Below are 27892 nucleotides of genomic sequence, written 5' to 3' on the forward strand. Positions count from 1 at the left end.
CACTCTGCCACATCATGCTTCTCCACTTGGCTGGACTGCTTTCCTTCTTAGTTGTTGAAACCCCACTAGTTCTTCTACAGAAGCCAGATGAACCCTTCCTAGGCCTAGTTCACAGTGATCACTTCCATCTCTGAATTCATGTTACAATCACTGTCTATAAAAACTCTTACAGATTATGTTCTCTACTAGGTTTATAGGGAGTGTATGTTTCCCCAAAGTAAATCACACAGTGCCTTGTACAGAACTGGTACTCAGAAAGAATTATTGATTAAGAGAGGGTCCCCAGCTTGTAGGGGTCTGTGTGGTAGGCGGCAAAACTGGTAGCAAATGGACATTTTAGTTTTTGATTTTATGTTTTTTATATGATTTAACAAAAAATCAATGTTATGACCATGTCTGGAAAATATTCATTCAATAAACAATTAATGTGCCAAAGCATTGTGCTAAGTATTATTAGAAGTAAAACAAACTCTCTCTCCTGAGCTGTATACCTAAATTTTCAGCTGCCTTCCAGATACAATCACAGGTTCAAATCCAAGATCATCATCCTTACGCCTGCAACTCAGAAACACATATTCCAAACTTGCCCCTTCCTCAAGGTTTCAACATTTCATTTAGGGTCTCCATCATAATCTTGGGCATACATGTCAATCACTTTTTCCATTAAAATAATATAAGTTATATATTCATTTTACTAAGGTAACAAGGAGACAGTACTAAGACACTAAGTAAAGCACAAAAGTGCTTTACTCTTTTGCCAACTTAATAATACCATCAGGACAACCCTCTTTGTTTACATGTAGTTCTTGTATTAGCTGTGGGGGCAGCTCAGTTTTAATTTATTATGTGATAAAAGAGTTTACAATTATGTTCAGAACATTATTTTTTTATTGAGGATTTTAAGTGGGACAAATGAATTAAAGGAATTGTTATGTTTTCCACAGCTCCAGAGATGCAAATCTTTATGCAGTGAAGAAACGTAATTAAATGAAACTCGAATTTTAAAAGCTAACGATTCATATTAATGATCAGTGGTTAGAGATGTTTAGTTTTCTGTCACAATTTCAATCCAGAATTTGGTTCTAAAATAAAATAAACGGAAAATTGAGGACTCACTCGAATTTTAATGCAACAAATATGAACTAGATTTTTAGTTCTTTGTAACTTTCTGTAAAAATTCCATAACTGTATTGGTGTAGATTATTCTAGGGATGAAATTTGGTTCCCGTGTTAGTATTCCAGATAAATTTAAAGAAAGGCATCTTGGTATTTGTTTTTTTTGCTCTAAGCAGGTTCTTTACATTTTACTTGAATTAACTTGCAAAGTAAATGTTTATCCATAAATCAGTATTAAAATTAAAAACTGGTAAATAAAAAATTGGTAATAAAAAATTATCTAAATATAGATAATCTGAAAAACATTAAGACATTTCCCCCACGCCATAACAGTGGTATAAAACATGAACATGACGCAGGATAGGATCCACAATAAAGTAAGAAAATGTTTGTTCATGACTCTTTGTTGAAGGGTAGCACATACCAACAGAATCCTGAAAAAGAGAAACCTAAATTATTTAGTATACAACTAAATTTAAATAATAATCAACATATTTAGCTATTATATATTTTGTGGTAAAATGTCACGAAACATATATCAAATCTTTGACCATAAGTTGGCAGTTAACTACTATTTTAAAATATTTGTGGGCAGCACAGTCTACTTACTATGCTAACAATACATATGTACTATGCAAACATGCATAATTCTTGACCTTAAGGATTTCATAGTCCAAAGTAAATTCTATCTTTGAAAAAAGTCCTAATATTGCAAAAATTTATTTTGCATTTTTCCTCTATCTTTGCTTTTTTCAGAATATGGTCTATACATACCATGCGGGCTGGGACTATGTTTCTTTTGTTTATCACTGGGCTCTAGTCCAGCACAGTAGCTGATACACAGTAGGTATTCAAAAAATAATTGTTAAATAAGTGAATACAGATACTTAGAAACTGCTTCATATGTATTAACAATCTTTTGTGTGATACTAAAATTCAAGTATCAGATTCTGTGATATAAAGACATTTATGTCATTCTTACTTATTTGCCCAAAAATTATTGTTTGACAGTCTAAAGAACTGTGTTCTATCTCATCTGAGCCACAGATTTAGCTCTAAAATAAGAAAGAACTATTATTAGACATGGATAACAGAAAAGAAGCCAGGGAAAAAAGTTCATACTTTCTCCAAATAAAAGCATACCTTATCAACTTTTAATTTTAACAGAAAACTATTTAGTTTATGTTAACTATGTTCTGTATATACAGGTATACGTTCTGTTAGCTATTCCTCTCTGAGGCATAACATCGTCCTAGTTGCTATCTCCAGCTATTACAATCCTCTTAATAACAAATAATTAGATTGGTTGGTTGCACATTTCCCCTCAACACTTACATATGCTGTAACTTTAAAGATAGAAGAGGTAATCTGTATTTTCTTGGTTTGAGGATTCTTTCGAACACTAAAATAGAGAGGAAAAGGGAACATTTTAAAATATAACAAGCACTGGCATAATACATTTAAGATGTTGATCCCTTTTAGTATTCAGGTGTTCTTATCCATATATAACATGGAAATATAGAATACCCAATTAAGTAGTTTGAAAAGAATGGCATCTGTGGTTTCATCAAAGGATGGGGCAACGTTAACTGAATTGAAATTGCAGAAAATTGAATTTTACGGTTAGAGGGTTTGAGGTCAGTTTGAGACTCAGATGATGAAAAGACTCCTAGGCCAGAGACAATTACTGGAAAAACAAGAATTGGTTAAAGTCAGCCTGAAGTGTAAACAGCCATAGGGGTAGATAAAAACATACTAAACTTAAAGAATTAAACAGGCTGAACATAAATGACAGTTCTGCCACTGATTTGTTATTTCACTTTAGGCAAGATTAACCTTTCTGAACCTCAATTTTCTCATATGCAGACTGGGTAGGATATGGTTCCCTTTAGGATTATATGAGAATTAGGTGGAGTAATGTATATGAAAACTATTTATTAAATTATTTATTACCAAATTATATTCTATTAAAATCACTTTCTCTCATAGCTCTCTTTCAGTTACTCTCCCCACAAAAGATAATCTGTAGCAATATATAGGGAGGAAGCAAACTGAGGATTGAGGAAATAAGCTACAGATATATATTTATATATTAATTCATATATAAATATATACACATATTTATAATGCTTTACAATTTGCAAAATACCTTTATATACTTTACCTCATGTAAAGATCACACAACTCAGTGAGGTAGGCATGATTTTGCCAATTTTACAGACAATAGAAGTAGAGCAGTTAAATGATACATTTCAGACATTCCAACTAAAAGTGGTATTTCTGGGAATAGAATTTAGGTGATATAGAGTCCAGTTTTCTTTCCCTACACCTCACCTGTTTATCTTATACCTTTATCTTACACCTTTATCTTATACCTCTAAATTCATATACATCAAAGGTATTGTCCATGTGTTACACGTGTAGCTTACATTTAAAGGAAGATATCCCTCTTCTTCACTTTATCAGGTGAAAGTACTTCTTTCCCTTCACTACATATGTAAAGAAATGGGGAGAAAGAGAGAGGAGGAGGAAGAAGGGGGACTCTGTGGGAGGGTGCGCATGCATGTGTGTTTGAGCTTGTGCACCTGTTAGAGATGACCAGATGCAAGCCATTTCAGGGTTCAGGGTTCAAGATTCTTAGGCAGTTTTCAGCTTTAACACATTTAATTCAAATTTAAACCCAGGAATCATGCAATTAAATTGATTTCCATATATTTCTATAACATAAGTTGAGGTCATTTTCTTTTATTTCTCTAATGCGTAAGATACACTGCTTGAAAGTTGGAGACTACATTTAAAATTTCATGCTTATCCAAGAGAAGACTATCACCACTACATATAAAACGTTTGCATACACCTGTATGACCACCCAGATCAAAATACAGAACATATCTATGGTTATATCTAATTTTAAATACTGATCTGGAGGTGGTTATATGGGTGTAAACATATATCAAAATTCACTGAACTTATGTACACTATGATTTGTTCAGTTTACTGTATGTAAATTACTCCTCAGTTTTTTAAAAAAAGGGCCCCTGTAAAAGTTTGTGCTTATCTAATAAACTTAGAGGAAATTTAGTATTTGATACTTCACATAGTAATCACTTAACACATACAAACACACACCATAGTTGTATTATTTTTAAAAAGAAACTACATTTGTACATTATTAGGAGTTGGTTCCTAATGGAAATAAATCATATTATTCCATGTTATTACTGCTGATCCTGTATTACTGTTACTTTAAAATATCTCTAAGAGGGCTTCCCAGGTGGCGCAGTGGTTGAGAGTCCGTCTGTCGATGCAGGGGACACAGGTTCGTGCCCCGGTCCAGGAAGATCCCACATGCTGCAGAGCGGCTGGACCCGTGAGCCACGGCCACTGAGCCTGCGCGTCCGGAGCCTGTGCTCCGCAATGGAAGAGGCCACAACAGTGAGAGGCCCACGTACCGCAAAAAAAAAAAAAAAAAAAAAAAAATATATATATATATATATCTATCTATCTATCTAAGACAATTCGTCTAGTTTTTTATAGGTCAAGCAAAGTATATTATCACCTGTCCTATATCTCATAAGAAAAAAAGAAAAGGAAATGTGAAGTGATATTCATTTGTGTCCTAGGGTGTTCTACTAATAATTGCATTATATCACATTTTTGGCAGTCACTAATTCACTCTCCAGGTAACCATAGTTTTTAAGGATGCTGCAACATAATTTCCATGTAGTGCTTTTAAAAAATATGCTTGTATTAATAGTTTAGAAAGAGTGTAATGATTGGTTTCTTATCAATATCATTTGTGCTCATTTCTGAGGATCAGTCCCATATTGACTCTAAATGTTATGGTGTACAGACCATTCTAGCTAACTGCTCATTTTAAGACACAAGGACCCCACCGCTTAATTAGCATCTGAAGGTCATAATCTAAACCTCTCAGTACAAATCATAAAATCTGGGGCAGATATGTATTTTGGAGAACGTCTCCTAAAACTTTGACAAGAGCATGTGTTTAGTGTCTAAAGTAGGAAAGACACAGGCACCATTAGTAACTATAGAATTATTTTTGAGATGCAATGAAACAATTGATCATTTGCTCTCCAAGAAAATGGTTCTGAAGTACTGCCTATGCGATTTAAAGGGACCATAATCCTTGAAAATAAGGCATTTTCCAAAACATTTAAAAGATGTCTTTTATAGGACTTGCAATAATGGATGAGGGGGAAAATATCTTAAGAATGTTTTTACCTTTTTGTTTGAGTCAGAGACCCCTAAAATCAGGCTCTGTAATGTGCCCTCAATATCTACAAACATAAGGGATGGACGTCTTTGCTAGAATGAATCAGGGACAATGTTTACCTGCAAGTGCAGGTTAGATAATGCAAGGTAGCTACTGCATGTTTAATTAGAAAGATAGCAAACATTTTTCTGAAGCATGTAAAAAAAACACCCAAAACTCAAGTAAAGGAACAGGAAAAAACATCCGTCTTGGTTAAGTTAGCTTGTACAAATGACTTGATTAGATACATGGCTCAGAATTCTGAGAAATTACTGATGATACTTCAAGTTCCACTTGTGCTTCCTCTACTTATACACCCCTTGATAAATGCTATGTTGAACCAACCTGTATCTTTACCTTAACCAACTGACACAGCATCTGACCCAAATCAGCATGACTAATATTAGAAAAGACCCATGTAGTGCATATGATAAGCAAACCAACATAGCTCCTAAGGGATTTTGAGGTCATTTAACGCATTCAGTTGCTTTGTGTTGGCACCTAAGCCATCTCAAGCAAATATTTATTCTAATCATAATTTTCTATTGAAGTTGCTTTGGGAAGACAATTTCATATCCTCCCCTCATTCAGCAAAGAAATTCATAAGCATGCTTAACTTGGATCATCAAGAGAAATATTTAATGGGTCTCAGAGAAAAGTAATGCTGTAACTGGGCTGGTCTCCTTCCCAGTCTCCCCTAGAATGACAGACTTGTGATGCATCGCCCCTGAAATGGGAACAGACTGCCCCCCTCTTTGCTGGCCCTTGTGGACTTGACTCCATCAAGACGTCCCTGATTGCTCACACCCACACTGACAATTTCTTCTTTTGAACTTCCGGGGGTTTTATTACAGTATAAAGAGCTGTAAACATTTGCCTATAAATAACTGAACATTTGATTATATAAAAAACGTTTACTTATAAAAGATTTTAAACAATTACTTTACTATTATTTACTATGTTAACTTGTAATTTCCTTAAGGTCAGAGACTGCCTGATGCCTCCTCTTGCACTCTTTAGTGCTTGGTCGAGTTCAGTGCCCAATGTTAACACTTGCTGGTTGCCTGATTAAGTGATTCCATGGACACAATTCTTATCCTTTCTGTAAGATGTCATGAATTTTGGATACTCATTTTATGAGTGGTCATTACTCTTTGAGTCATACTTTTTCTTAGCACCCAAAAAGTATAGAGGAGTATCACAAGTGAGAATTCAGGGAAGGGAATGTTGGAAAAAATAGCAGTTTCTTCAATGTTTAGGTTCTAAAGTTATTTCTATTTCAAATATCTCTAATAGAATCTCTTCCTCCACAGCACATGGTAGTGAGGAATTCCACAGGTTCATGTGGTTGATGAGGTACAACACACTGTGGTGGCTGTGGTGTGTGTGTTTGTGTGTATGTGTGTGTTTAGGGTACATCGAGGAGTATCTAGCGCGAGTGCTAGAAGCAGTCTTGTAAGTTTTCATGAGCTGCAAATGATAAGAACAGAATATGTTTGATGTAGGTATGTGCATGTTATTTCTGAAATTCTATTTTGATAATTTCTCTTCAAACAATCTTTATGTATTGACACAATAGCTTTTTCATAAAAATCAGAGACAGATTATAGAAATATTTTTCTGTTTTTAAAACTATATCAAAAATAAACTCAGTAGAATAACTGAATCATGCAGTTTGTTGTATAGCTGTATGACACATGTAATGGATATGAGAATTGAGGTGTTGAGGATGAGTAAAGTAACAATCAAGAGTTTGATGAGAATCTAATTCTGTTGTTTTCCTATTAAATTAAAATTGTGGGGCTTCCCTGATGGCACAGCGGTTAAGAATCTGCCTGCCAATGCAGGGGACACAGGTTCAAGCCCTGGTCCAGGAAGATCCTACATGCCTCGGAGCAACTAAGCCCATGCGCCACAACTACTGAGCCTGCGCTCTAGAGCCCGTGAGCCACGACTACTGAGCCTGCGTGCCGCAACTACTGAAGCCCGTGCACTGCAACAAAGAGTAGCCCCCAATTGCTGCAACTAGAGAAAGCCTGCACGCAGCAACGAAGACTCAACGCAGACAAGAATAAAATAAATAAATAAATTTAGGGCTTCCCTGGTGGCGCAGTGGTTGGGAGTCCGCCTGCCGATGCAGGGGACGCGGGTTTGGCCCCGGTCCGGGGGGATCCCGCATGCCGTGGAGCAGCTGGGCCCGTGAGCCATGGCCGCTGGGCCTGCGCGTCCTGAGCCTGTGTTCCGCAACGGGAGAGGCCACAGAAGTGAGAGGCCCGCGTACCGCCAAAAAAAAAAAAAAAAAAAAAAAAAAAGTAAAATTGTGTAACTAAACTCTGGGAACCTTTGCTTTTACTTGTTCCTATCCCCTTTGCCTATAAAGATGATCCAATCTCTTCATCACTGAAAAACCCAACTAAAGAATGTTCACTCCAGTTAAAATAAAAGTATAAATAAAAGATTTGTAAAGTCTTTATCCTCAGTTGGTCTTCAAAAAAAAAAAAAAAAAAAAAAAGCCCTAGTGGAATACCTAAAACAAATTTAGGATTAATTTTGAAAAGATAAAGATTAACACTTAGGTGAAAATTCTTCTATCTCTTTAGAACAAAGGTAATAATTTTTTTTACTATTATATTCATCAGTATTAGTCAAGCAAGTTCAAACACCCTGAGGGAGCTCATGTCCCCTTGAGATTTAAAAGAAGGCCTAGGGACAAAAGGGAGACCTGGAAGAAGGCAGTTGCTAGTAAGGGATGGAGTGGGTGACAGGTCTGGATGAGAAAACAAGGACAAGAGGCAGCTGAGAGGACTGAGGACTAAAATAGGGTCAGGGAAATCTAGAAATTTTGTAGCCTGGAAGAGAATAAGGAGGCTCTGACGAGGGCATCAGGGTGGTGCTATTTTTACTCACTTTGGTTGTTAATAGATCCACAAATAGTTGCTGGGTAATCCTACCAGAGTTAAACAAATAATTTGCTCTATTAACCAGAGATTTACATATTGTAATCTAGCAACATTACCTCACTAGATTCTTATAGATAAGCTTTGTTGTTTCCAGATATGGATTAAGCACATCTTCATATTGACAAAGGGCTCCACCAAGGCAAAGATGTTTGAAAAGACAAAACAGGAACTCTTCTCTATCTGCTTGGCTGAATACTTCATATTTTTCTGAGTCTTCCACTAGCAAAACCTATGTAAGATGATAAAATTCATCTCAATGTAACATAATTTGAGGTTCTAATTTTTATGTTTTCAAAAGTTCCAGTTTATATGTTTAAAAGTAATTTTAGACCTATTTTAAGAACCAATCCTGAAGCAGTGGAGAAAATGATCTGTGAGACCTGTGCTTATTGTCCCTCCATTCTATCATTTTATCAGGTACAGACAGTGAAAGGAATAAATCTAAACCTAAGCCTTCTCTTCTTCTGCTTTCTTTGTTCTAGTTTATATCTTTAGTAATCATTTCAGTGCTACTGAAATTTTAGAGTTGAGTCACTGTGAATCTCATTTGGAAACAATGGGAGTATAAATAAATGGAGAAACTTCTCCATCCCATAAGGTCCATAGTCTTTGCTTCCATCAAGAGGCTAAACACAAATGGTCATTTTCTAAGCCGTTTCATAGTGTTTGGATTACTATTTTCCTTATGCCCACAGTTACACCATTTTGAACTATTCCGGTAGCTGGAGCCTCATAATCACCTCTTCTTCTATTCTTCTCTAATAATATCACCTGACACATCACCAAACTACATGGATGTTTGCTCTCTTGAGACCTTGCTACCTCTTTCAGAAAATAGTTTGATTAGGTCTGATGTGGGGGATTTTCTTACACCATTGGGCATTATAGACAATGCTTAATTTGTTGACTGTAGTGGACATGAACAGGTGATGAATGTATACTACAAAATATATTCCTTTTATTGAATTGCTTATAGCTCATTTACTTGAAAAAAGAATGTGAAATAGCTAATAATAAAATATTGATACAGTAAGACAAAAACAATAAAAGACAAAAGAATGTAACCAAGATATAAAGTGGGAAGAGAAAATAAAAACACATAAGGAACTCTACATGGAGAAAAGCTTTAAAACTTGTGCATAACATTTAACACTACCATACACTTAACACAAACATAAATACACATAAGAAACTCTAGATGGAAAAAAGCTATAAAAATTGTGTATAACACTTAATGCTATCACATAGGTAAAGGAAGGATATATGAGTCATATAACAATCACTGTCTAGCAGTAAGAAGTACACTTTTTATTAGGAAAATTGATTAAACTTAACATTTTATTTACCTCAATCTCAAATGAAAATCATTACAAGGTCATTATATAAGAGGCATTAAAAAGCAGTAAACTCTATGGTGTTGTCTATATGTAGTTTACTTATAATGACTTGATGAAAGCTGAAGTTATATGTAGTAAAAGGTAAGAGGAAGTGGTCCACAGTTTATTGCTCTCTGTGTGGCACATATAAGACCTGTAACATCTCCTCTCCCTTCCTCCCTCTCTCTCTATAAGGAAATAATGTGATATTAAAACCCAAGTTTGCAGCCCTAAAGATCTGGCTTAATACAAGGGTGACAAAAGCCCTTAGGGATGAATAGTTTACACATTCCTTACACAAGGACTCATATATTGAATTGATTAGGCTGTGCAATTAAAACATTATAATTAAAAACATTTTTGGAGAGAATGTTAAAACAATATCATTTTATGTCTGATCTCCCTCTCTATTAACATACAGATCTGTTTAGTTGTGTAGCCCTCAGAGAGGAGATAGGCAATGGTTAATGAGTCCAACTTCTGAGCCGCAGTCAGGAAGGAGGCTATTATCAGAACTTAATTACACAGTGTGCCAACAGAATCTGTGTAGCTACACAATGGGAGGGCCCTTTCTAGTTCAGGCTAAAGCTAAAAGTTATTTATATTTTTTTCAGCCAGAAAGCTACCAAGTTAAAGCCCGCTCTGTTGCCACAGAGTGGCAAAGAACACAAGAGCAAAACATACAGGCAATCGGCAAAAAACACTGAGCCCCAGCACTTCCTGAATAGAGGTACTACTCATGGCAATAAATAAGCAGGAGGCAGTTTTGCAGGGTATTCTGTTGAAGAGCAAACTATATATGAAGAAACTGAAGCTTAGAGAGGTTAAGTATGACAGTTATTAAAGTGACAGAGCCTAGATTTGAACCTACGTCTATTTGATAGCCCTAATTTTTGACCTCTATGTAAATACTCTTTCTCATCAATTAAAATAATAATAATGATGATATTTCACTTTAACAGCATTTCATAAAATGCTTTCTCAACAATTTTAGGAAGAAGGTAGAATGGGCATTTTAATTTCCATATTGTACAGATAAGATCTTGAGGCTCAAGATATTGAATGACTTGCCTAAGGTTATTATTATCTTGTAAATAATAAATCAGGAATTAGGAAAATAATCCATGTCTTCTGATGCCAAGTTCAGTATGCCTCTCATTAAAACAAAAGTTAACTTAGTTAATCAAATGCCTTTTTGATCTCAGCAATGAGATTAAAAGATTATTTCCCTCCAGGGATGTTTTTAAATATTCATTTGATATGTTAAGAGAAAACACTGAAGAAAAATAATCATCAATTAAATAGGCCAGAGTTTCTTGACCTCAGCACTACTGACATTTTGGGCCAGATAACTTTGTTGTAGGGACTGTCCTGTGCATTGCATGATGCTTAGCAGCATCCCTGGCCTCTACCCATTAGATGTCAGTAGAAGCCCACTGAGAACTAATGAAATACACACATAAGCAAGTTGATAAGAAAAGTGTCATCCAAGAAGAAGCCTACCCGGGTAATGATTATTACTGATCATTATTCATTGATAAGAGGTATTTTATGGGTTTTAGGCAGGCAAAAGTTTTTGACATTAAGCATTTCCTGAAATTAAATTCTATTGTGAAAATTTTAAATTCTGTACTTACTTTTCGTAATTCATCAGAAATAAGGAAGGGATCACAAAAAGAATCTAAACATTTAACAATATGTCCATTCTCTCGTACAATATCTTCATCATATAACGGATTAAAAAATGACATTGAAAGCTGTGTGCAAGGAACGTTTATAGCTTCAATTTTTTTCACTTCAGTTCCTGAATAAAGAGATATAAAAATTAATATAGTACTCTCAATTATTGCCAAAACAAATATCACTCTGCAGAGATTCTAAGAAGTAACAAAATACAACATATGGTTTGTTTGCTTGTTTGTTTTTTGCGGTACGCGGGCCTCTCACTGTTGTGGCCTCTCCCGTTGCGGAGCACAGGCTTCGGACGCTCAGGCTCAGCGGCCGTGGCTCACTGGCCTAGCCGCTCCGTGGCGTGTGGGATCTTCCCAGACCGGGGCACGAACCCGTGTCCCCTGCATCGGCAGGCAGACTCTCAACCACTGCGCCACCAGGGAAGCCCACAACATATGTTTTGATATATTTAAAAGACACATTAGTTTGGGGATTTTATTAAATTCTTATTTTGCAGGTTATTTTTATTAATTATTAAAAGTTTATAACAAAATTTCACCATTTCAGGCCTAGATGAAGGATATGTAAATTAGAAAATACTTGAAAATGAAATATTTATTGTGTAGTAGGAGGTTCTTAGATCAGTTTTAATGTATATATCAGAATTGCCTATTAAACATAGAAACTGCTTCATATGATTTTGGATTTGTATTATGCTTAATGCTTTATAATTCATATTACAAAAATTTTAATTAACATAAGTAAGGATGTTTCTAAAGTCACTGAGGGTATTTTGAAAATGTTTCTCTCCATTTAAAAATTTCTCCCTTGTGATCTCACTTATAGTGTTTATTACAAAAAAAAAAAAGGTTTTCCAAATCAACGTAAATTTCAAATGAGGCCCTAATCAAGTTATTACGAGTGTTAGAGAAATTTGAAATCCTGGTGTTCTGTCTATTTTTCTCTTGTAGCTCTCATTCTTCCCACTTCCACACCAACACCACCCCCCCCCCCCATTTATTTCCTCAGTGTGTCTTTCAGGAATGGATTTTCTGTTACTAGAGGTTCTATTAAATTGCAAAAAGACATAAAGATTAAGGTGAATACTTTTATTATTGCCTCAGTGAGTCACTCAATCGGTTTCTCTCTTTTATGCACCTACATACGCACACGCACTCACTCAGATATAAAGGGGTGGAGTTCTCCTTGTTCAAAGTTCTAGGATGATTGCAGACTTAGATATGGTGTGTCCTCTCCCCAATATATTTGCTGGATCTCTGACCTGAGAAGCAATTTGAGCTTGAGAAAGTAATGTTGGTGATTATTTGCACTTCCTCCCTCTGGCTGTCCACCCAGAGTCTTGCTAGGACCTGTTGCTCTCATTCTGATCCTGAGCTGGGCTAGTGTGGAGGCAAGAAGAATGCCTGGAGCCAAGAACTGTGCATGCCTCAGTTATTTCAAAAGATATGCTGCTAAGAAAAGCTCCTTTTGTTCTAGAAGCAAAATCCTTCGGGGGATTAAAGTAAAATGAAGACCCTAGAAAATGACAGAGTAGGTCTGAGTAATATTGGAAGACCAAAGAACAAGAGCAGTATAAAGCCAGGCAATTTTCAAAGATGGGTTGGTGGCCATAGGATGAGGGACTGACATTGGGCAACATGCCATTTTAATAAATCTACCCTAGGTCTGATTTGGGGAGTGGCAGGAGGGTGTGGATGGTGAGAGAAGGTAATTGAATTTAAACCACTTAATCTGAAACATAGAAACAGAACTTTCTGAATTGTGTCCCTCCAAAATTCATATGTTAAAGCCCTAACCCCCAAAGGGATGGTATTTTGAGATGGAGCCTTTGGGGAAGTAATTAGGGTTAGATGAGGTCATGGGTGGGGTTAGGAGGACTTCAACATATGAATTTTGAAGGGACACAATCTAGTCCACAGCCTTCTGCCCCTGGACCCCCAAATTCATGTCCTTCTCACATGAAAAATACATTGATTCTATCCCAACAGCCCCAAAAGTCTTAACTCATTCCAGCATCAACCCTAAAGTCTAAAGTCCAAAGTCTCATCTAAATATCATCTAAATCAGATATGGGTGAGAGTTGAGGTACAATTAATTCATCCTGAGGCAAAATTCCTCTCCAGCTAAGAACCTGCAAAACAAGACAAGTTACATGCTTCCAAAATACAGTGGTGAGATAGGCATAGGATAGACGTTTACATTCCAAAAGGGAGAAATAGGAAAGAAGATAGGGGTGATGGTCCCAAGCAAGCCTAGAACTTGGCAAGGCAAATTCCATTAGACTTTAAGCCTCAAGAATAATCCTCTTTGGTTCAATGTTCTGCTTTCCATACCTACTGGGGCAGCTTTTCCCCCAAGGAAGTGTGCTGTTGAAACTGAGGGGGTGACCCTGACGATCTCTGAATTGCCTTCTCAGTCCTTCTTCTCTTTTCTTGAAGAATAGCACATGCTTACAGCTGAGTGGCTCCATGGTCTAGCCCTGTAGGATCTAAAAAGTCTGATAGCCTTCATTTTGTCTCATTTTTTTCTGTCCCCTTTAGTTCAAGCTGGCAGTATCTTTGCTGGTACAATCCCATCTCTATTTCTGGCTTCTGCTGAAATGGCTGATTAAGCCCATGAGTTGCACCCATGATCTCTTTATCAAATGGTTGCTCAAGGACACATTTAGTGTTCTCTTCAGAACAAGTTTTCTCATTTTGTGCAATATGGATATGCTGAAAATTTTCCAAATGTTCAAGTTCTGGTTCCGTTCCGCTTAACAATTCCTTCTTCAATTCATCTCTCTCCTTCCATATTTTACTATAACCATTCAGGAGGAAACAAGCCACTCTATCAATACTTTGCTTAGAAGTCTCCTCAGCAAATATTAATTTTATCACTTACAAGTTCTATTTTCCACAAAAACACTAGAACACAGTTCAGCCAAGTTCTCTGCCATTTTATAACAAGGATTGCTTTCCTTCCAGTTTTGAATGCCATGTTCCTCATTTCCGTCTGAGACCTCACTAGAATCAACCTTAACATCCATATTCTAGCATGCACCTCAAGACTTTTACAGACTATAACCATTACACAATTTCAATGCTACTTCCACATTTTTAGGTATTTTTACAGAAGCACTCTGCTTGGTACCAAAATTTGTATTAGTCTGCTTGGGCTGCTATCACAAATTACTGTAGACTGGGTAGTTTAAACAACAGACATTTATTTTTCCACAGTTCTATAGGGTGGGAAGTCTAAAATCAAGATGTCAGCTGATTTAGTTCCTGGTGAGGACTCTCTTCCTGGCTTGCAAACGGCTGCCTTCTAGCTGTGTCCACATGTGACAGACTCTTATAAGAACACTAATCCCATCATGAGGGCCTCTCAAGACCTTATCTAGGGCTTTCCTGGTGGCTCAGTGGTTGGGAGTCTGCCTGCCAATGCAGGGGACACGGGTTCGTGCCCCCGTCCGGGAAGATCCCAAATGCTGCGGAGTGGCTGGGCCCATGAGCCATGGCCGCTGAGCCTGCACGTCCAGAGCCTGTGCTCCGCAAAGGGAGAGGCCACAGCAGTGAGAGGCCCGCGTACCGCAAAAAAAAAAAAAAAAAAAAAAAAAAAAAAAAAGACCTTATCTAAACCTGAAATCTCCCAAAGACCTCGTCTCCAAATACCATCACATCAGGAGTTAAGGCTTCAATATAAGACTTTGGGAGGGGACACAATCCAGTGCATAGCACACACTCTCTGTTATGTAGAAATTTGGTTAAATTATGTCTCCAGCATTTATAAGTTTTACAATGCATCACGAAGATCACACAGAAAGTTAAGAATGTATTGTTTTTTCCCCCTCAGTACTAGCATTACAATACACTGGATAGCTCCTTTTTACTTAGTGTCCAAGTCGGTGCTTTTCTGGAAACCCCGTTAATGTGGAAGTGACAGAGGCAAGATGAGTTCTAGAGCCTGGATTTGAATCTCAACTCCACCTGGCCAGCTATGTAAAACTGCACAAGTTACTTAGCTCATGCCTCTGACCCCTCATTTTTGAAATAGGGATATACAATAATACCTCTCTCAGAGTTGTTTTGAGAATTAAAGGAGGTAAATGTGCATAATGCCCTTAGCTCAGCACATAGGAAGCACCCATTACACGTCAGCCAAAGAAGGGCATAGTATGTCTAAAAGAAGGGGGCCGTGGCAGCTGGCTGAGAGGATAAATCAGCACCAGCAATTGGCAATGTAGGTAGTGTAGCCAGTAGTGAAGGAGATTCCATCATCACTCTCTTTAAACCTGGTTCACTTGCTTGAAAAATGTCTTTTCTCTCATTAAACAAAAGCTATTTCTTATGCTTATAAAGGCCCCCAGAGTAAAATTAGAGAGAAGATGGCCAATATATGAGAAAAAGAAGAAGAAAAGCAAATAGGAGGAGATAAAAACAAGTTAATGTTAAGAGTACAAGCAATCCACTAGAAACTTCTGTTTCTGAAATGGAGTGCTACCTCGTCTTCTATTTTTCAGAGTACTTCTAATTGATTCTGTCAAGTACATGTGGAATTTTAGAACCTTTCTTTTTGCAGTGCCTTTTACAATAATTAGAAAAAAGTCAGTGCTGTTTTGTGAAGTATGTACCAAAATGGGGGAAGGTAGAATGCCTATTTCAATGAACGTTATCTTTTGTAATCAGTTTACTGAAGTTACTGTAAACATGGTTTGTAAACACTATGATACATGACTCTGATTATTTCCTTTTGAAGATTTGGAAATGGTAAATATATTTGCTTAGGTACTCAGTTTAACTTTGTAAGTAGTCTGAAGATCACACTGTACTAAGTTTTTGTTCTATAAATTTTGCAGTGGTCTTTAGCCAAAAGCAATAAAATTTGACCTACTAAGTCCAACTTCATGAACTGTTTGTAAACTTGTGCTTGACTAACACTTTATGAAAAGTTATTTTTGTGTAAGGCCACTAGAGTTCCATGAAAATACGTTGCAAGAATTTACCAAAACAACCCCATCTAATTTAAAATCAACTTACATTTTCTTCAGCACATATTCACATTACCAACCAGATTCTCCTTCTAATTGGAATGATAATTTATTCTATTGTTAAGAGGGCTCAACCTAAATTTTCAAATACAGTGTTCACGTTTCTGTTTTCAAAATGGTCTTCTGTTAACTCTCTAATTTATTCCTTGACCTGAGAGATATTTAAGAGATTTGAGTGTTATTAAGTGTTTAAATGTTTGGGTAATTTTCTTTAAAGATTTCTAGCTGTGTTTCAACGTACTATGAAAATATTATCTATATGAAGTTCTCCTTTTGAGAATTTAAGACTCTCTCCTCCATGATTTAATATATTATTTTTAAAGACTGTTCCATGGTGGCTGCCAGAAATCCATTCCCCTGACCCAACTGAGATTTTACCCATGCATCCGCACATCCGTGGAATCTTACCTGACCCTTTCCCACTGGGTAGAATTGACCACTCCCCTCCTTTTTCTCCCGTTGTTATGTTAGCACCTGTGATACATTATTGCACATATTTTAAAATATATCAGTGAGTTCCTTGAGTACACGTTTTCTCTTACTCACCTTTATGTTCCCTGCATCTGTCAGAGTCCATGAAAGGTGCACAATAAATACTTTCCAAACAAATGTAAAGAGTGAAAAGTTGCTCTTAGGTGTTAAGCCAGGATAGCATCAGTGGACTACCAGGAGAAAGATGCAGGGCAGGCCTGGCACAGTTGATAATGTATGACTTTGATGTTGTCAAGCAAATGAGTCATTATTCACAATTTATATTTTAATAATGAAAATTCCTGAGGTAAAATTTTGTTATAATAGTAAAATAGTAATCTGAAGAGGTGAAAATAAATTTTGTTTACCTAATGTAATCCACTGTCCAGAAGAATCTGAAAGTAACTTCAAATTGGGAATAACATTTGGATCTTTAAAAAAAGCCTGAAATACAAATTTGAGGGGAACAAGTTAGATATGTTATTATAAACAGTAATAAGAATTAACTTCTTAAATAACTACAGTAAAATCTCATTTAATTTAAATTGGGGAAGGATAATTTTAAATTGCTAAAATGTCTTAAGCAATAAATGTTTCATAAAGAAATGAAGTTCTGTTACCTTCAAGTTGGAACAGTATGAACAATACTGTTATGTCCAAGTAGATACCTTTGGGACGAATTTAATAAATAGAAAGTAATGATTTACAGTGAAAAGTAAGAGGTTATATAATGTTTGAAAATTTTGTTTTCTTTCAACCTTGTTCTCCCAATTAACTGATGTAAGTAATCACTGCTTCCACTCTCCCCAACTAAATCTAAATCTAAATGTAATTGTCAATTTAATTCTATCCAAGGGGCACATAGAAAAGTGATAAATTTCACTTCTTAAAAAATGAAAATTTTCTGTATGGCAAAAGAAAGAAAAGTAGCCAAGAGTTTTATTTCTAGGCACCAGCAGTTGACTCTGGCTGAAAAGATCTGAAGAGAAACTTATTAAAAGTATCTTAGGCAGTCTACATAATTATCAGGAGATGTAGAGAATCAGGCTAAGTGCTGGGCCCTCAGAATAACACAAAATCATATGTAGAACTGCCCTGATGAGGAAATAGTCATCCTTGCTATAGTCCCATCAAGCACTAAAAAAAAAAGAGCTACCATGATCCTTTCCTCACCAAGGCTACTGTTCCAGGACTGCCCTAACTGAAAGCTGGATGCCTTTGCCACCACCTTTGCCATAAAAATTCAGGATTCTGTGTGTACCTCTTTCCTTAAGGTTGCTCACTTTTCAAAAACTGGTTTTGCACTGATAAATCTGGTTGGTAGCTCTAGATCCCAGATTTGTGCTCTGAATGCAAAAGGGGCAAGTATTACGCAGTGAAGGAAACCATCAACAAAATGAAAAGGCAACCTACTGAACAGGGAAAATATTTGCAAATCATATATTTGATAAGGGGTTAATATCCGAAGTACATAAGGAACTCATACAGCTCAATAACAACAACAACAAAACTCCTAAAAATCTGTTTAAAAAATGGGCAGAGAATCTGAATAGATATTTTTCCAAAGAAGACAAACAGATGGTGAACAGGCACATGAAAAGATGCTCAACACTAATATCGGGGAAATGCAAATCAAAACCACAATGAGGTATCACTTCACACCTGTTAGAATAGCTATCAACAAAAAGACAAGAAATAACAAGTGTTGGCAAGGATGTGAAGAAAAGGGAACCCTCGTGCACTGTTGGTGGGAATGTGAATTTGTGCAGCTACTATGGAAAACAGTATGGAGGTTCCTCAAAAAATAAAAAAATAGAACTACCATATTATCCAGCAACTCCACTTCTGAGTATTTATCCAAAGAAAACAAAAACTCTAATTCAAAAAGCTATATGGACTTCCCTGGCAGTCTAGTGGTTAAGACTTCACCTTCCAATGCAGGGGGTGTGGGTTCGATCCCTGGTCGGGGAACTAAGATACCACATGCTTCGGGGCCAAAAAACCAAAACATAGAACAGAAGCAATATGGTAACAAATTCGATAAAGACTTTAAAAATGGTCCACATCAAAAAAGCTATATGCATCCCTATTTCATTGCAGCATTATTTACAATAGCCAAGATATGGAAACAACCTAAATGACCTAAATGTCCATAGATGAATGAATGGATAAAGAAGTTGTGGTGTACACACACACACACACACGCACGCACACACACACACACACACTGGAATACTACTCAGTCATAAAAAAGAGTGAAATCTTGTCATTTGCAACAACATAGATGGACCTTGAGGGTATTATGTTAAATGAAATGTCAGACAGAGAAAGACAAATACTCCATCATTTCACTTATATGTGGAATTTAAAAAAACAGAACAAACCAAACCAAACAAATAGATACAGAAAGCACACTGGTTGCTGCCAGAGAGAAGGGCTGGGAGGCGAATGAAATGGGTAAAGGGGTTGAAGAGGTACAAACTTCCAGTTACAAAATAAATAAGTTATAGGTATGTAATGGACAGCATGGTGACTCTAATTAATAATACTGTACTGCATATTTGAAAGTTGCTAAGAGAATAAAATTTAAAAGTTCTCATCACAAGAAATTTTGTAACTCTCTATGGTGACAGATGATAACTAGACTTACTGTGGCGATCATTTCGCAGTACATACTAATATCAAATCATTATGTTGTATAACTGAAACTAATATAATATCATGTCAATTATATCTAAAAACAGGCAAGTGTTTCGGATTCCACTTCAAACTTCCTAAAAAATGAAAGGTGGAAATCACTCCAAATCACATGTATGTTCAAGAAGTGTTGGTCAGTCAGAAAACATAATGATGTCCATGATGAGTAGTAAAGAAAAAAAACCACAATAGACTGGGAGGAAATATTTGCAACAAATATGATTGAAAAGGTGGGGGAGGGGGCTTCCCTGGTGGCACAGTGGTTAAGAATCCGCCTGCCAATGCAGGGGACGCGGGTTCAAACCCTGGTCTGGGAAGATCCCACATGCCGTGAAGCAACTCAGCCCGTGCGCCACAACTACTGAGCCTGCGCTCTAGAGCCCACGTGCCACAACTACTGAAGCCCGCGTGCCTAGAGCCCGTGCTCTGCAACAAGAGAAACCACCACAATGAGAAGCCAGCGCACCACAACAAAGAGTAGCCCCCGCTTGCCACAACTAGAGAAAGCCCCCGCAGCAACGAAGACCCAACGCAGCCAAAAATAAATAAATTAATTAAAAAAAAAAAGGTGGGGGAGGATGACATCAATGGCTTAAAAAAAGCCCAATATTTATAAGAAAAACTGACAGCCTGATTTAAACATAGCCAAAGGATACAAAAGGTCATGTAAAAATTACAAATAGCCAATAAACTTATGAAAAGATGCTCAACTTCAAGAGCAGTGAGAGAAATGAAAATAAAAACCAGAAGATACCATTTTTACTCATTATATTGGTAAGATTTTAAAAGACTAGTAACAGACTTCCCTGGTGGTCAAGTGGTTAAGACTCTGTGCTTCCACTGCAGGGGACACGGGTTTGATCCCTGGTTGGGGAACTAAGATCCCACATGCTGCACAGTGCGGCCAAAAAGATTATAAAAAAGTAAAAAGACTTTTGGTCAGAGTACCAGAAGATATGCACTCTTACATACTGCTGGTGGAAGTGTGAATTTTTACCACCTTTGGGGAAGTATTGGATACTATCTTGAACTTTAAAAACATGTATAGCTTATGAACCAAGAAATTCCACTTTTAGGTATGTGTCATATAAAAATGAAACCACCAATAGATAAGATTTATGTGCAAGGAATTTTTTTTAGTAGTATTGTTTGTGGTGTCAAAACCTGGGAACTTCAGTGCCTATCAGTAGAATGATTGAATAAAATGGCTGAATAATAATAAAATAAAAGTGGTTGAACACAGTATATCTATACTAGATGGTATGCAGTTATTGAAAAGAAAGTATTAGAAGAGAATGTAAGCTCCAAATACTTTTTTTCTTATTCACTGCTATATCCCCAGGGCCTGGCATTTAGCAGTTACTCAATAAACATTTACTGTATTGAATTTGAAGGAAAGCCGTAAGTATTTTGAGTAAAAAGAGTGGTTTAAAAGTAATACGTTTGAAAAAACAAAACAAAATAAAACCTATTTATACGAACATAAACAAAAGTATGGAAGAATATATACCAAACATTAACAAGTCACCTAAGAAGTGGTGGTTGTGTAGGCTTGTGGGAAGAGAGGGGTTGAGAGGGCTGGATTTGATACAGAAAGATTGTTGACTCTCTGTTCTTTGTTGTTTAGATTGTTGCAGTAAATATTTATCTTATTCTGACACTCCCTTTAAGCTGTCACTCTCTTTTCCTAAATAGCTTCTTGAAAGAGGCGTCTATCTTGTTTCACTTCTCTGTCTACCAGTTACTCTTGCTCCCATCACTCAATTGAAAGTACACTTGACATCACAATTCCAAAAATCAAATGGACGCAGTCCCTGCTCTCATAGAGTTTACAGACTAAAATGGAAGATATTAAGTAACACGCTATGAGTGTTATGAAGAAATGCAGGGTGCTATAATGCAAGTAGGTAATACGCAGATCTACTCTAATGGTTTTGGGAAGAAAGGTTAATGCAGAAAGAACATTTAGGTTTAGATCTAAAAGGTGAGTAGGGGTCAGCTGGGCAAAAGGTATACTGGTAAATTCTTAACAACTGATACCCCTTCCTCCCTGCCAAAAGCCCTGATTTGTAGCACTTGCTGATTTCCAGGGTGGATTTCAAGTTGCCAAAAGCTTAACAACCAGCAAAGCTTCCTGAAGATTTAGCAGTTAGGCTGTCCTGAGCTGGCTCCAGCATGACACTGGCAAGACTGTTTTTCAAGATGGAGAAAATATCAAGTCTGTAAGGGGAGAACGGAGGGGACTTCCCATTGAAGACAAATAATGAGGTTCAGTGTGACCAGAGTTGATGGGCCGATGGTCTGATGAGGTTGGGGAGTTAAATAGGACCTTGTAGGTCAAGTCAAAAATTTTTATCTTAATCTAATATTGATCTAGGTTGATCAGTATTTTGAGCTTAAGGGCAGTTGGAAGACCCTGAAGAGATGTAAACAGAGGAAAGATGTGATTAGAGTCATATTTTTAAAAGCTCATTCCTGCTGCAGTGTGGAGATGAATTGAGGGGCTGTAAAGAGACTGATTAGGAGGGATGGTACTACTGTAATCCAGAAAGGTCTGATGTTCACATGAGAATGCTATCATGTCAAAATGATAGCAAGTGGGAGGGAGAGAAGTGGATGGATTCAATGAATATTTAGAAGGGACAAAGGGAGAAGGAGGAATCGAAGATGACTCTTAGGATTTTTGCATGAATAATAAGGCAGAATGAATGTCGTTTAATGAGAGGCAAAAGTGGAGAGGACCAGGTATGTGGGTGAAAACTCATTCAACAAATATTTGTGAATGTCTACATTATGCCAAGCAAGACAAAGTCTCTGTTCTCATGTCTCCACATTCTAATGGTGGAGGTTAAAGGTAAACAATTTACAGGTATCATATATGCCCAATTACAAAAGTCTTCCCCAAAATTATTCTTCAGAAAAAAGGGAAGTTGCCTTATAACTTAAAAAAGTCAAATAAAGAATGTTTGTGCAATTATTTTAATTTATATAATACACATCTTGAAAAGATACACATATGCTGGGATTAACCCCAATTAATACTCGTTTTGAATGCTTTTTAGAGGGCTTCTGAAGAATCGGCAAAAGGGAGAATTTAATTCAGGTTTGTAATTATCCCTGGGGGGTATCCACTTACAATTACATTTTAAATGTCATAATGAAAGGAAGTAGGTTAAGTGGCCTGCAGTGAATTGGCCTGGAGCCAATGGAAATAAGTCTTCATAAAGGCCCCTCAAAGCAACAGTTGTTGTTATTGAAATAAAAATTATATACCTGAAGAATGAACTTTTTTAAAGAAAACAAGAAACCCTGCCCTAATGTGTACAAATGGTATTTTGGGTTATAGAATTTCTAGTGAGACATTAGAAGGGATTCTCTGAATCTCAGATAGCTTTAGGAAAGCTGATATCCTTTGGAAAAATATTTGATTCACAAACTACTTCCAGTGATAACAAAGATACTGATGTCAAATGCATGTGAAGATTTGCATAAATTTGTTTCATAAAATGTGAGAGTAGAAACATATTTCTAAACTAATATTTTATGTAATACAGTTTAAATGTATGTTTATTATATGTCACACATATGAAATATAAGTAGATGTTTGACTTTATCATCTATCTGGCAGACTGCTGATTTCTGATCCAATATCAAATCTCTCCTTCTTCCTTAAGGAATCCCAAGGTTATTTGGGACAGCAACGTGCTCAGCTAAACATTTGCATTTCCTAGCAGTCTCTGCGGTATGTGGTCCTGAGATGTAAGCAGAGTCTGGTCATGAGATATAATGTGTTGTGCGGATCTTCAGAAAATTCTGTAAATTAAGGAGCTCCCTTGCAGGACATATGGAAGGTTCCTGTCATTATCCCTAGTCCAGGGTGAGGATGCCAACACTATACACTAAGCCCAGAGCTCTCTCTTGAGACTCAAAGTGAGATAATATATTGAACTATCTAGGATATTGCCACTTGTATGCACCTCAAATTTAGCATGCCTGAAACTGAATTCATTTTCATTATATATTCTTTTCCACTTTCTGTGTATTTAAATCTGCCACTCTAATCAACCAAATCAAAACTTGGTCATCCTACATGTTGCCCTTTGCCTAACTCTCAATTATCTTATCAGTCCTTGAGTACTACGTTTCTCATAAACGTCTCTCCAGGCCATCCCAGTGCCCCTGTTTTAATTCAGGGTATCACCATATACTGTCTGGAGGATAACAGTTTCCAATTTGTTCTCACTGCTTCCAGACTCAGTCCTAACAATCTACCTTCCATACTTCTGCCAGGTGATCTCAGTACTTTAAATTTTACTGTCTTGCTGAAAACCTTTCAGCAACTCCTCAGCAGCTAGATAAAGCCTAAACTCCTTTGTATGGCACATAAAGTCTTATACAATATCGTCCCACCCATCTGTCTAAAATAATCCCACTTTGTCTACCTGACAAACTCCTACTCATCTTTCAGGCCCTAGCTCAAGTGCCCTGTCTTTTGGAAACCCTCCTTTAACCACCTCAGTCAAAAATGACCACTTTCTCTTTTGTGTCACTACCGTACCTTGTGCATGTTATGTTTTATATCACTTCTCATTCTGCAATGCAATTTTTGGTCTGTTTCCTTCTCTTTAACTGTGTATTGTTCATCTGTACAGACTTAGGAACTAAAGAAATATTTGCTGGATAAATATTTCCTTCCTTCCTTCTATCCACTTACTACCTCACACATAAACTTTTGGAACATAATTTGTTTTTAAATTGAAAGGGAAAATTCATAATCGGGAATTCTAGTTTAAGCAGTACCCTTTGTTCAGTTATAGTTTTTGTAGTAGAAATGACATGGAAGTTGGAGTCAAAGGCCTGGGTTTTGCCATTTGCTGGGCAAGCTTGCACAAATTATTTAACCATTCTGAGCTTCAGTTTCCTCAGCTGTAAAACGGGGGTCAAAACACCAAATTTACCAGATTGTTGTAAAGATTAGTGATAAATGGATAAAAAGTGCTGAAAGCTAAATCTGGCACACAGGAGTCACTACTGCTTTGGGAAAACACTTTGTAAAGTAGTATTCAAATGTTAATAACAATAACAGCACTTATTATGAGCCAGGCATTTTGCTAAATATTTTATATAATTCATTTAATCTTCATAATAATCCCATCAGATATTCAGCATTATTTTCATTTTCAAAAAGACACGCACTGTGACCATTTTGCAGAAAAGTAAACAGAGGCTGAAGAAGGTTAAGTAACTTGCCCAATGTCATAGAGCCAGTAAGTGGCAAGAGTTGGAATTTGAACAGAGACAGCTAACTTGAGGCCAAATGAGCAGGGGATCCAGGTTTTGTAGGGCTCTAAGCATAAACGATTTTAGGGACTCTAAGAATACAAAACATCTACTTTTGAAAAACTCCAAAAACATGTGAACATACTGCTGGAGTATCTCCGAGTTCCTTGGAAGGGGATTCTCTAAGTGAGGGGCCCTGAAGATTCATTAGCTTCAAGGTAAATCTCCTTCTGGGCCATGCTCTTAGCCATAGTGCTTTATTTCCTCCAAATTAGTTACATGAGTAAAAATAATGATTGTATGAATACAGTTCTTTAAATTGAAATATGGGAATAATACTGTCTACCTCACAGGAAAAAAATAGGATAAATAAACATGAAGATATTGAAAATTAGTTTGAAAACAATTGCCTGCTATTATGGAAATTTGTTGTGCTTTATGGATGAATTCTGATTTTGTTGAAGAACTTTGTGTCTATTGAACAACCCAAATTAATTCTACACCCTTCTCTATGAAATTTTTCTGACACCAATGACCCTCCAATTGAGTGATCTTTTTTTTTCCTTGTGCCTAGGGCACCTTATAAATCCTCCAGTATAGCAATTATTTTGTCTTGTAGAGAATTCTTTACATTTCTAGCTTCCAAAACTGTACACATCACTTACAAGCTGGGATCAGGTCTCTTCATCTTTTTAATACCTCCCAGCAGGGATACAGTAAGTATCCAACAAATATTTATTGAGTAAATGGCTTATATTAAAAATTGTACAGCACTCTAAAATTCAGCAAATTAAAATCCTGATCATCTCCTTCTAAAAAAATATTAATTTGAGAGCCAGTACTGGCATAAATGAAAAATATTAAAAACTATACAAATTTTACCATGAATATTTGAGAAATGTCATTAATGCCACCATCAGTGGCATATTATATTAACATTATAACACTAACTTAGGTAAAGGGAAATAGACATTTAACCAATTTACCCTCTGTTCAGGGTTGAAGAGTATTCCACCCTCAACCCTCTACCCAAAATTCATGTCCTTCTTGGAACCTCAGAAAGCGACCTTAGTTGGAAACAGGGTTGTTGCAGATAAAATTAGTTAAAATCAGGTTATACTGGAGTAGGGTGGGCTCTTAATTCGATATGACTGGTGTTGTTATAAAAAGAGAAGAGACACAGTCATGGACACATGATGAGAGAGAGCTACGTGACTTTGACAGAGGTAGAGATTCAAGTTCTGCAGCTGCAAGCCAAAGAGTGCCAAGGACTGCTGGCAACCAAGAGAAGCTAGGAAGAGGTAAGGAAGGATTTGTCCCTATAGATTTCAGAGAGAGCATAACCCTGCTGACACCCTAATTTTGGACTTCTAGCCTCCAAAACTGTAAGACAATACATTTCTGTTGTTTTAAGCCACCCAGTTTGTGGTACTTTGCTATAGCAGCCCTGGGAAACTAATTTCCCTCACAGTAAATATTTCGATTTCTTAACTAGGCTAATATTTTCTTCACTGCACTATCATTCTGTATGAGATGATCTGATTTTTTTATTTGTTGGCAGTCTTGCCACGGGTCTGTAAGATCCTTGAAAGCCAGGCTCCTGTCTGTCTTGTTCCTTCTAGCAACCCCACCACTTGACAGAATTCCTAGCACATGGCAGCTCTCGGGAAGTGTTTGTGAATGAGTAAATAAACTATGCCAACTATGCTACAGTCAATGCCTGAAGGGCATGAATGGCAAAAATAATATCACAAACCATAACAGTATTTTCCATTTAATTGAGGATTAAAAAACTTCAGGATTTTAAATAATGTGAATGAAATTTAACAAACACACCAGAATTTGCACCTTCAAATGAGTTTTTCCCTTTTCAAAGCAGCTACCTCTACCAGCTAAAGACTTATTCCAATAACTCTGCCACTGTTTAAGACTTTTTCTGGAATTCTTCATTGGAACTGCTAATAGCGCCTGTACTCACAGGGTAGACTTGATTTCGAGAAACAACCAAAAGTAATTTGAAGCTAACAACCCTAGTAAATAAAGCTGCTGATAAGGCTGGATAATATTTAAAAATGAGGTGTACCTACTAAAAGAGAGACCCAATTTTCTAGCAAGAGACTGACTTTTCAAAATGGAAAAGTTCTATACGGCAGGATACTGAAGATGAGCTAATTTATGGTGATACGAAATGTAAAAGTTCCTCTTAAAACTGATCATTTGAACCTTTTTATTATTCTCAAACTCCAAGAAAACGACGTCACTAAGTAATGGCGTCTTCACAAGAATTTATGCCGAAGTGGGAAAAAGTGTAAAATCAGCAGTGGTCCAAGGAACTCTCCAACCCCCATACCAACCATAACGAAATCATCCTTCCGATAAACCTGAAACTTCTGGTCAAACCCGAACGCCTGCGCCTTGATTCTACCCAGCATGGACCTGGGGCAGAGAAGAGAAAAACAGTCAACTTGGGGTGGCATCCTCTGGGGGAGCACATTCAGCCCGGCCCACCCACGGAGTCCGCCCCTCGCCCCTGTTACTGCTGCCTCCCGGTTTCACTCAGGAAGGGGCCGCCTCGCCGCCCAACCCGCGTCTCCGCAGGCGCGAAGACCGAGGGGCTCTTCTCTTCCTGCCCCTCGGCCTCTCACCACTGGCGGAGCCGGCTGGTGGTCTCCGGAGTGCTCAGAGACTGGAAGGTTTTCTGAGGCAGGAATCTGAAGTAGTAGCCGCCAAAAGACCCCAGCTCCCCAGCCGCCATCTCCGTCTTGGCTGCGCGGAGCGAGGGCCGTTTCCATAGCAACGCGGGGGCGGGTTCCATAGCAACGCGGCGGCCGTCGGGTAGGCCGGACGCTGCGGGGGCGGGGCCAGAGTGGGGCGGGGCCACGGGTCTACCTAGGCAGAGGAAATCTGCCTCCCGGCCCGGCGGCAGCCAGCGGAGGAAGAATCCCCCTTGGGGTTTCGGGGCGCCGCTACCGCAACTCCTCCCGCGCGTACCGTC

The 27892-nt window shown here is 37.4% G+C and overlaps 1 protein-coding gene across 1 annotated transcript; it reads right to left on the bottom strand.

The window, feature by feature from the left end:
* Positions 1–835: 835 nt before the first annotated feature.
* Positions 836–27689, bottom strand: CFAP300 (cilia and flagella associated protein 300). Its single transcript, XM_081240797.1, has 7 exons — positions 27543–27689; positions 27252–27333; positions 17289–17364; positions 11366–11532; positions 8409–8581; positions 2452–2518; positions 836–1550 (listed from the first exon to the last, which is right to left on the bottom strand). The coding sequence occupies exons 1-7, from the start codon at positions 27650–27652 to the stop codon at positions 1422–1424; spliced, it is 804 nt and encodes a 267-aa protein (XP_081096923.1). The 5' UTR covers positions 27653–27689; the 3' UTR covers positions 836–1421.
* Positions 27690–27892: the final 203 nt, after the last annotated feature.

This window comes from Mesoplodon bidens (genome assembly GCF_964165515.1).
Source record: "Mesoplodon bidens genome assembly, chromosome: 7".
Lineage (NCBI taxonomy): Eukaryota > Metazoa > Chordata > Mammalia > Artiodactyla > Ziphiidae > Mesoplodon > Mesoplodon bidens.

What these genes read in the sequence shown, in the direction of transcription:
- CFAP300 (XM_081240797.1), bottom strand. Translation starts at nt 27,652, where the DNA reads ATGGCGGCTGGGGAGCTGGGGTCTTTTGGCGGCTACTACTTCAGATTC. An exon ending in GGAAGGATGATTTCGTTATG is followed by an intron (nt 17,365 to 27,251) that starts GTTGGTATGGGG and finishes TTTGTATTTCAG; the next exon opens with GCTTTTTTTAAAGATCCAAA. An exon ending in ATCTATAAGAATCTAGTGAG is followed by an intron (nt 2,519 to 8,408) that starts GTAATGTTGCTA and finishes TCTCTATTTTAG; the next exon opens with TGTTCGAAAGAATCCTCAAA.